The sequence below is a fragment of the Lissotriton helveticus genome, chromosome 12, assembly GCF_964261635.1.
Source record: "Lissotriton helveticus chromosome 12, aLisHel1.1, whole genome shotgun sequence".
Classification (NCBI taxonomy): Eukaryota; Metazoa; Chordata; class Amphibia; order Caudata; family Salamandridae; genus Lissotriton; species Lissotriton helveticus.
The window spans coordinates 658,977,893-658,989,072 of record NC_136073.1 but is presented as its reverse complement, the minus strand read 5'-3'; the positions used below and the strand labels follow the sequence as shown (position 1 = coordinate 658,989,072).

Sequence of the window (11,180 nt, the reverse complement as noted above, 5' to 3'; positions counted from 1 at the left end):
TAAAGCCAGTTTACCTTTTGTTCCGCTCAAAAAGATATTGCAGTCTCTAAGGCCAGTATTGTGTTGAAAAGAGGTTAAATATTTCACAAACTCATACCCCTAGTACAGATATTTTATAAGTATAAAACACTAAGGTAATCCAGGTCTAGAGAATAGCCAAATAGAATTAATTATTTCTGATGATATATGCCCCATGCCAATACAGAAAGCGACTAGGTCGAATAGCTCGCACCTCTCAGCCTGTACCAAGCAATACATTTGGTGCACATCCTAAATGGTATCAGTCACTTTTGGATACCTCTGCAGTGCAGAAAGACATTCATTTATAAAAAAAGAAAAGCCTTTTTGATGTGAAATTAAGAAAAGACAAGAATGATATTTTGATGGACTTATTTATTCATTCATTGGGGGTACCAATATATTTATAATTTTATTATGACCCATTTTTATCCTGTAAACTTTCTTGCTGCTAGGGGTCAAGAAATCTCAGACTACAGCCTTATTTTCAATCTGTTTTGGCAACTGCTGGTTCTACTTGGTCTATTTCAAGGAGTGATTACATTGTTGTTATTTGCTCCGCTTCTATCTTATTGATAATTGAGTCTTAGGGCCTGATTAGGAGTTTGGAGGACAGGTTTACTCCAAAACAAACGTGAGGGATATCCCGACCTCCGTATTACAATTCCATTATATCCTATAGTTGGAACATGTAATATGGCGGACGGGATATCCGTCACGTTTGTGACGGTGTATCCCATCCGCCAAATTCATAATCAAGCCGTTATTGATTTGTTCAAGCATCTCCTGTTTCACAATATTCCCTCTATACCTGATCCATGGTACTTAATACTTGTTTTGGATTTGTTTTTCTCCTCTTGTTCGTCACAAATGTTTCAAATTACCAATATTTCCTATTTCTGCATATTTAGGACAATTCGCCTGAAGTTGAAAGGATGGCTTTACTGTGTCAAATTTCTCTTACCAAGTGGATACCACAGTCAATATCTTCTAAGATTGTAAATCTGTTTACGGTGCCTTCTATTCCAGAGGAGATTGTTTTTTGGGCCATTCATCAAATGACAATTCAATACGGTAATTTGAAAAAATGCTATGTTGTTGTCAAACACTGTGCTCTGTGGCAGTCTACCGGATTCTACATTCATTTTAGGTCTGTCTGCAAATATTTTATCTGTCCATGGCTCATGTCATCACAACACTCAAATACACAGAGTGGGCTCTGAAGCATGTGGCAACATGTTCTTTCAGTTCCCTTACTCCATTGTTCTTTCAGTTTCCATACTCCATTGTTCTTTCAGTTCCCTTTTTCCATTGCTTGTTTAAAGTATTTCTACATTTTGTACAAAACCCATAACAGTATGGCGAATTTATGCATTTTACAGTGGTGATTGAGAATGGATCAATCACCAGCATTGCATATACAATGCAAATTGAAAGTGGAAAGAAGCCACAGGGTATATTTAAGTTATTTTCTACATATATTTCAAACTGATTGTGGCATTCAGAATAGAGTCCCATGCCCATGCCTTTGCCATTTCAGCCCGCATAGTTAAAACAATTAATTTTTTAAGGAAGTGACAATTAATTGGAAGGAAATACAACAGCACCACTATGTGTTGCAATCCCATGTCATAATGGTAATTCAAATAAGCTCTAAAACGATTACTTTCTGTACAGTGCTAATTAAAGAAACAAGCCCTCCGTGCTTATGCCATCAGAAGGCTTCAAAATATGGAACTCCAGCAAGAGGCCTTAGAAGTGAATGGTTGCATCTTAAATACAGGTCCACTGACAGCCACTTTTGAAAGATGCAAATGTATTGCTGCTATTTTGGTTATTATGTTCAAATGATACATATTGTTTTAGATTTGTTGAAATTTAGTAATTTCACATTTTAGATTCACATTTTAGCACCACATACCAGCACCAGATGTCCCTTACAGGTTTTGTTTCATTATGTCTCTTGAGGAAAAACTGTTAAAAACTGAAACAGCTCTACACCAACCAGCTACTTAACTATTAAGCCTTTATTTGTACAAGGATTTAGAATTTCTGCAAATGCAGCAACTCTGCTATAATGCCGAACTCCTTCATCACCGTCATAAAAAGGTGCGAGTGAATCCTGGGAAAAGACAATGTGAAACGTTCTTTTCCGCTTATTGCATTACGTTTTATGTTCTGCTGGGTGGAAAATATACAAAGCCATGCATCAAGATTTTTTTACAATATGTTTCATGACCAACACCAACTTTGCAGCACACTCATCATCTTAAGTTAGTATTAGTATAACTAAACAAGTTTAAATAATTGTTTGTCCTATTTTCTCTCACAGGACCGGAAATGGAACCATATCTAGATCTGATTTTCAGAACGCTCTTTCCTGTAATGAAGAATGCTTCTACAATCAACCAGAAATATTGGTTTAGCCTTGGTGTGCACCTGCGCTGGTGGAGCGGTCGGGTTTGGTTTGATGGTTGGGAGAGTGTTGGGAGAGGACACCTTTATTAAGTTCACTTTTGTAACATTTCCTGAGAGCACCCTTCATGCAAAGAGATGCAATTTCTTATGTCTGATTGGTGCAGAGAATAACAGTCCCTATTCATCCCATTGTTTTCAACAATTGATTACTTATCTGCATTAAACTTTCATTTGTGGCACAAATCAGAACTCAACTGCAACAATGGTCTGCATAATGTGTAACTCCACTACTTTCTAGTACATTTGCCAATTGGACTGGCATGCTGAGCTGCTGTGTCAAGTTTGCCATGTAATGACTGGAACACATCTCTAGTCTGTATAGTGCACCTCCGGGAAAAACCCTATTCTTTTCAGTAATAAAAAACGAAGGGCTTGATTTAGAGTTCGGTGGACAAGTTGTATCCTATTGTATGTGTAATAAGAGGGACGGGCTATCCCATCACGTTTGTGACGGGATACCCATCTGCCACAGCCTGAATCAGACCTTATGTTGTGAACTTACACCCCTAGGAAGTGGAGCATTAAAACCTGTAGAAATTGTACATCATTTCCCAGAGGTAATTGTTCACTTCAATGGCACAGACATCTTGTTGCAACCTAGAGCTCGCACAATTGCAAACTAGTCACCGTGTTAAGTAAAGATTTAGACTGGTGCAAATCATGGAGTAAATATATATTTATCATTTTTGCCTCTTGAAAAATAAAGAATGCAGGAAGCAAGATTTGTTCCAACTAAACATTTTCTATATTAGGACAGAAAAAGGGGCAATGTGATTTCACACGTTTTGCTATGCTTAATATAGGAAATTGAATGAATCAGTGTTTATTTAGATGTGAGATTAAAACCAGTGTAGTGTCTTCCTGCCTGATTAGCAGAAGAGTGCAAAATCATTACACCACTTTTTACTCTGGTGATATCTGAACCAGCACTTCTTTGTAACCACATAAAATGATTCACAAAATTACTGATAAGGAATGCTCGGATGCATCATCTTTAATATTTTTACATACTTTTTTTTATTTTGCCAAGAGGGCAAATATCGTCATACAGTAATAACTTGTGCAAAATCTGATTTCTCCACTCTTATTTCATAAACAACAAAACTGTACAAACTAAATTGCTTTGTTGCTAATTGAATGCAAAAAGTACTCTGGTGAAACATATTCTGCCTTTCCTTCATTTTAGTTCAATACAATGAGTTGCAGTAATTTGGAATTATCACCATATATTGTCTAGAATGCTTCAAAAGTGCAATAGGATGCATGATCGAAATGGATACCATTACAGTATCTATGAGAGTCAGAGAATACCTATGTGAATTGAGTCTAATACCTGCTAAAACTCATTTCCTATCAGCAGACGCATTGCACTGTTTTTTCTCAGTATGTCCTATGCACTACCAGACGAGGTGGTACATGTGTAGATTAATGCAACACTTAAGCCTTTGAACTTAACTGTAATTTTTTTATTTTTGTGCAGTCATTGAGATGTTATCAGGCCAGTTTGCTTCCAGTGTAGACACTCCTCTAGTCACACTTTTCTTTGAAGCCTACTCAACCTGTAAGGTATTTCTTCTTGAAACCATCCCCAGTCTCCAGGAGGTGAGTTGGTAAAGTGGGGAAAGAACAGAGTGCAGTGGATGAAGGTTTAGAGCTGTTATGTTTTGTGAGATAACTGATGCATACACATTGACTGCCCCTTCCTCTGCCTTTGCATATATACTTCATTTGATGAAATACAAAAAAATATTAAATTCATTCTCTTGACCCAGACTTGTGATCTCTATTTATGTAGCTGAATAAAATGTGTAAAAACCTTTATTGTACCCGACCAAGTATCAAATTCCTATCAGGTCAGATATATAAAACAAAATCAAAGCTAAACCATGCTATAATACTTAAGTATTAGGGAACAGTAAGTGTAATAAGTATTTTTGAAAAAGAAAGTGACAGAATTAGATTCTAGGGCAATTTAATAAAATCACAGCTGCAGTAGTGTATTTTCTATGTCTACTACAACCTGTCCATGAATAGGAGGCAGGGGAAATATATTTTTTTAAAAGAGCTAGGGAGAGGGAGAAAATAGAGAGAGTAGGTGGGGAACCCTCATCCAAATAAGACAAGAGCGAAACAAATTCATGGATAACATTTCTATTTTAGAGAATCAGTTTTGTCTATTGTAATATTCTGCCAGTGACAGAAACCACTACCTTTGCATGACAGAATCACTTCCTAGTGAACAGATGTCAAGTGCAGCTGCCTCTCCAGGGAACCCTCTACTTCCACATGTGGCTCATCTTTTCTTAGTAGTTAATGTCTAGTGTGTGGAACTGAAAACCTGGTGTAATTTATCTTAACAGGTCTGGGGGCAGGTCATCACCACTCTGGGACATTTGGCCTCCATTCTGCCAGAGGAGCAACTAGATAAGGAGCTTCCTTGGTTGGTCAATGAAGTTGAAAGGCTCCAGCCCCAGCTGCCTGCTGATATGGCATTTCGTTTGCTCACGGTGAGTGTGACCTTTATTTGCTGTCCATGCTTGCCACTTCAACCAATCCCAAATGATCCACTCATAATGAACACTGTATCTCATAATGAGAGATTAGCTGCAATGAAACACTACATTATTGAGAAATGAGGGTACATACAGAACTACAGGATTCCATTGGTGAGTTAGTTACACCACAGGTGGAGTTGTGAGATGGTTCAGTCCTCCATCATGTGTACATTGGGCCAACATATTGGCATTCCGCTCCCAACAGTACCAATGTTGTGGGTATCAGAAATTTTGGGATGTAGGAAAAATGTATGATTCCAAGTTTGCCCCTTAGGTAACCCTGAGAAATAGAACCACCACACCTATTCGGACAGTAATTCCCCACTATTTGACACATTCACGCCTGGTAATTATTTCAGTTTTGAGCTGGTGTATTGTTTTGGGAGATGAAGGGATTACAGGGAATATAGTTTTCCAACATTAATTCCAAATACTGAACCAGCTCAATTGTGATTAGTACCAAGTCCATGAAGGCAGCCAGAGAAGCAAAATGCACATTTGTATTTGTTACATATGAAATCGGGATTAATAAAGGAGAAATGTGGACCGAAGCAATTGTGCTAGATTTTAAATAAACATCAACAGTGCTGAAATTTGCTTCACCTGTTGTTGTGATACTGGGTAAGTAAAATTGGTTATGGAAGTGAAATTGAGCATACTGACGCTCCATCTTGATGCGTTAATCATAACAAAACAGCAGATCTTCAGTCACTAGAGCCCTGACATAGGTCCCAAGCAGTAATTGGGCTTACTAAAGCCCTAGTGACCTCTTATAACAAACAGTGTGCCATTGCATTTTCTCTAGTCTGAGAGGCTGCTTACACCCTGTGAAATACAAGTACATTTACAAATGACCTTCACTAAGGAGCCCCATGACTTTGTATTGCACTCCTGGTGACCGAACATACAGGTAAAACAGTGAAGTCTTAAGAGGAGCACTGGAAATGTATCATGTTGGTAATCAATAATGTGTTGGAATTATATAATACTACTTTTAGTTGCTATAAAAACAAATATAAGCAAAGGAAAGAGTCCGTAGTTAGAGACGTGCAAACTGTATTAGCTGAAAAAGCAAGAGTGACGTAGACCTTGGTGGACACAATATTAGAATCATTACGTCTCCAATCTGCCAATTTTCATTTCCACAGAACTATTGTTTTTAAGGCTTGAGAATTGTAGATTAATGTTGAGGCTCTAAGTGGAACAGTTTCTGCTAGGTCTGAGCACTTACAGTTAAAAGGACAGGATGTTCAAATTTCCTTACAAGTCCTTCTTTTGACAGTCTCCACTTGTAATAAAAATTTGAATACCAGCTACAAACATAAAAACATGACAGAATTTTGTTGTATGGCATATTGACCATATACATAATTTGAGGTTGTTCCCCCAATGAGTCTTACAAGCCTTCATTGCAGGTGATCATTCTCCTCATTAGCATCCGTGTAGCTAAATGTGTTCCTAAAACTGATTTTTGTCGTCACCCATCTTCTGTGTTGCAGCTCCTGCCTCCACGTTGCCTTTGATTTTCATAAGCAAACACTATCCGTTTAGGCTCCTCTGTACTCCCATGGTTCACAGTGTGCAGGGGTGCAAGAGGCACATTGAGCAATCCTGGTCCACAACTGTTAATAGTGAAACAGATGTAGCGGCGCATACATGGATCCAGGTTTTAGAGGAGCACCCCAATTATGTCTGTATTTTACTATCTAACAGCAAAAAAGGGGAAAATGTATTTCCAATAGTGTTCATCCACCCATGCTACATCTAAGTGTGCCCTTTGGCTTGAGGGTGTATTTTGCTGACTTTGGATGAGACTACATGAGTGGAGTGTGGATCACTTGGAGAAGCAGGCAGATAACTAGAGGACCTGTAGGATGAACAGGGAGAAACAGGAGGATGAAAGGGAGGTCAAACAGAGGAGGCGGACAAGGGAACAAGACTCTCCAAAAAGTTCAGTACAACTGAATGGAGGAGGAGGAGGAGGAGGACCAAGATCATTTAGCAGGATTAGGAACACACGGAACTGGATTTCCAAGATAATGAAGAGAAAGCAATAGCAGGAGGACCATGGCAAAAACCTGGAGGATCAGGCAGCCAAAAACCACAGTCGACCAGCATGACTGAGACCCCAAGGATATAAGGCCCAGCATGCCCAAGACAAAGAGGAGGATCAGTAAAACCAGGAGAATAAGTAGAATGAAGTAGACCAGAAGGACCAGAACCAGGAGGCCAAAGAGGAGAAGAAGTACAAGTAGCCACTTTATTAAGCGCCATAGAAGCCAGAAACTAGCTGACTCCAAACCCTTTCGGTGGTATAACAATGAATGTAGGCAAGCAAGAATTGCCCTTGGCAATGCTATCAGGGTTGGGGAAATGGGTACAGTCCGTTGCAAGATATGAATACAAAAAAGCTATCCATAAAGCCAAGTGCCTATGGGATGAGCTTAGATGGCAGGACCTAAAAGAAGCTAGTTTGCAGAATAATACCAAATTAGTTTGGAATATCAAAAAGTGAGACAGAGGGGGTCAACCTGATCAGCCCCTAATTCATGTCTCTCATGAAGGATGGGTTAATTACTTTAGGTCCCAATATGGGCGTAACCCATTAGATGATCAAATGGAAGAAGTTAGTTATGTTTTTTATACTGATGAGGCTTTTAATGACAAATAAGTTTTAGCAGCTCTTAGTGCAGTTGCTGGAGGTAGAGCGCCAGGACCCGATGGTGTCCCTGCAGATGTGTTCCTCTACGACAAAATACGATGGGGTAGATACATCTTGTTGGCAAATGCAACGGCCCAGGGTGGCCCGATCCCGGTTTCCTGGAAAGGGGCCATGATAATTCCAGTGTATAAAAAAGGAGATAAAACTCAACCGGGGAACTACAGATCAGCGTGATGGATACAATTCAGAAGGTAGTTGGGAGGTTGATCCTAAACAAAATCTTAGATTGGATTGAAGAAAATAGTATATTGCCCCCTTTCCAAGAGGGTTTCCTTAAATACACTAGCACCATTGATCAAGTCATTCATTTTATTCTTTTATAGTGGAAGACTGTTACATTGGGCAAGGGCAGCCTTTATGCTGCCTTTGTCGATCCACGTTCAGCTTTTGACCTTGTCCCCCGTTCCCGGTTATGGGTGACGTTGAGGGAATTAGGCCTTTCGGACGAGATCCTAACCTTCGTAATGAGGCTGCACGAGGGCAATCATGCTAGAATCCGCTGGGGAGGGCAGGGTAGGGTCACCACCCAGTTTCCGGTTGAACGAGGGGGACGGCAAGGCTGTGCCATGGCACCAACGTTATTCTCTTTGTATATTAATGGAATAGTGGACCATTTGTTGCCAGTGAATACAGATGCCCCTTCTCTAGCAGGTGTAAAAATTCCGATTTTAATTTTTGCAGATGACACATTAATTATTTCCAAGACTCCTAATGGCCTCCAGTGAGCTCTATCAATTTTTGAAGATTTTTGTGCTGCTCGAGGCCTGGAAGTTAATGTGTCAAAAGCGAAATTCATGGCTTTTAATCCGCATCGAAGTTTTAAGGGGAGGGTTTTTATGAATAAACAACCACTTGAACTGGTCAGGGCTTTTACCTATTTGGGTATACAGTTAGAGAAGAAACTTAAGTGGGACTGCCATATAGATTTAGCAGCCCTGAAACATCGACAAGTTACGGGAGCTTTAAGTCTGGAGCATAAAAGGTCTCTAAAAAAAAAAAATTAGATCAGTCCTCCAAGTTTATGAATCTAAAGCTGTTAGCCCCGCTCTTTATGGTGCCGAATTATGGGGGTTTGAGAAAGCAGCACCTTTAACTCTTTCTGAAAATAAGTTCCTCCGTAGCATTACCAATTTCTCAAAAAGCACCCCTCTTAAGCTACTTAGATATGATTTGGGTAGAAAAGCTATTATTGATGTCGCCAAGTTGCGTCCGATTTTATATAACAACACATGAAGTCTCATCATATGCCTCAGGTTTTCTGGATGTAATAAAATCTGATGCCTTCCATAAAATCGGTTGGTTAAGAGGTGTTAGGAATAGCCTGATTGGCCTGGGAATGAGAATGCTATGGGAGAACCCATTAGAGGCTTCTTTTCCCTCTAAACATCCTAAAAGAGAAGTATTGGGAGTGGGCTGCTTTTAATGCTTGGAGTAACTCTGACTCATCTTCTATGGTGGGAATCTTCTTAGAAACAAAACTCACACCCAGATTAGAATCCTATTGGGATAATATCACCAGGCCGAGAGATAGGAAGCTTTACTTCCAACTCAGGGCAGGCTCCTTACCTTTAAAGTCCCTTATGTCCAGGTGGACTCCCACAAGTGATAACATCTGTCCTGCCTGTGGGAGTCATAGCGAAACAGTTGCCCACCTGCTATTTGCCTGTCCCGCCTATGCACTCCCTAGGCGAGTTTGGCTGGCTCCAGTGTGCAAACTACTTTGCACACTTAGGAGCGCCAAAGCGGAAAGGCTTATGCGCATCAGCACTTTACCATTTATCACAATAGCGGTAGCCAAATACCTAGGATGGGCGTGGGCTATAAGGCTGAAACCTAAATCTGGGTAATTCTTTGGTGAGCATTAATTTTAACTTCCCTTGCCTGGCCACTGAATGTAATTGATTATTTTAAATTGTTTTTGTCTGCTGTAATGTATTTCATAATGCAAAGAAAATTGAATGAACGTAACTTTTATCTCGTCCATTTGCTCTGAGATCTACGTTTTATCAAACATTTTTAACTATCCAGCCAAGGCATTTTTAACTGTATCTAAATGTTGTTTGTTTTGTGCTTTTATGAGTATACTTCGAATAAAGCTACTTTGGAATGGAATGGAATGGAGAAGAAGGATGTGCAAGTGGAAAGGGAGGGTCATCAGGAGGACCAGGATCACCAGAGCAAGAAGGAAGAAGATGGGCAGGTCAACACGGAGAACCTACACCACTGTGAAGACCCTACACAGAATGAGGAGGAGGAAGATGGCCATGAGGATGAGTAGAAGGGGAGGTGAGGGTCCAGGACAGCGAAGAAGCTTAGAAACTCCAGGACCACCAGAAGGATTTGGAAAACTTGAACCAACAGGGGACCAATACCATGTCCAAGAACTAGGGAAACCAAGAGGATCAAGACCAGGAAGAATAGGAAAAGGATTTCTAAGAGGACTGGGGGAATAATGAGGAAAACCAGGAGGAGGGAGACCAGTAAGAGGAAGAAGACCATGAAGAGAAAGCACAGGCTAGGAGGTCCAGAACCGCAGCCACCACCATGACCACCATGAAAAACCTGAGGGCCAACACCAGGATTGCTAAGAGTAACAGCACCAGAGGATCCAGAGGACCAGGAAGAGGATGACCAAGATTAGCTGGACCATGAACATAAGGACAATGAAGATCATGAGGACCAGCAGGACTGGGACCCGAAGAATGAAAAGATTGAAGAACACCAGGGCAAGAGCACCAGAAGAACAACTAGGAGGGGCACAGCAATAAGCACCATGGTAAAGATAATCCTTTTAACAGGAGTAGGATCTCAGGAGGATAAGGGCTACTTATGGCCAATGGCCAATACCTAGAAGATCAGGACCAAGAATATGTAGATGAAGACCAGGAGGATGATTTTGAGGAAAATATGAGTTGACAGAGAGGAAAGAAGAATAAGAGGATGATCAGGAGGAAGAGACCTAGAAAAGGAGAACATGAAAATCAGTACGAAGATTAAGAGAACTATTAAAAGGAAGACCTGGTAAACCAGGAGCATGAAGAGGAAAACCTATAGGTGGAAGACCAGGAAGAGGAGAATGACCAAGAGAAGTAGAGGGACTAGGGCTACCAGGAAGTCCAGGAGCACTAGGATTACCAGGTCCACCAAGAGGACACAACCATCACAACGGGACACCCATCAGGAGAACTAGGGACAGGAAAAGCAAAGGCTGTATGATGATATGAAAAGGAAAGAGAGATCAACAAAACTGATGGGTACCATTAAGACCAAGACCAGCAGGAAGACCAGGAGCAGGAAGACCAAGGCCAGGAAGGAAAGGACTAAGATGGCCAAGAGGATCTAGACAGTGCCATAAGAAGAAGGAGTATCAGACAGCCAAGAGAACTAGAACCACCAAGAGAACTAGG

At 40.5% G+C, this 11,180-nt stretch overlaps 1 protein-coding gene across 3 annotated transcripts in view; it reads left to right on the top strand.

Moving 5' to 3' along the window:
• The first annotated feature begins 3,288 nt into the window (after positions 1-3,288).
• The window catches only part of LOC144798329 (maestro heat-like repeat-containing protein family member 2A), a 71,789-nt gene continuing 63,897 nt past the window's right edge, over positions 3,289-11,180 (top strand). For 2 of the 3 annotated variants that reach the window (XM_078669154.1, XM_078669156.1), the window contains exon 1: positions 4,836-5,003. In XM_078669154.1, the coding sequence (XP_078525280.1) occupies positions 4,983-5,003 (21 nt within the window). In that variant the 5' untranslated portion in view covers positions 4,836-4,982. Of the gene's footprint in view, positions 5,004-11,180 lie in introns of all 3 variants that reach the window. The other variant, XM_078669155.1, reaches the window with a different exon arrangement.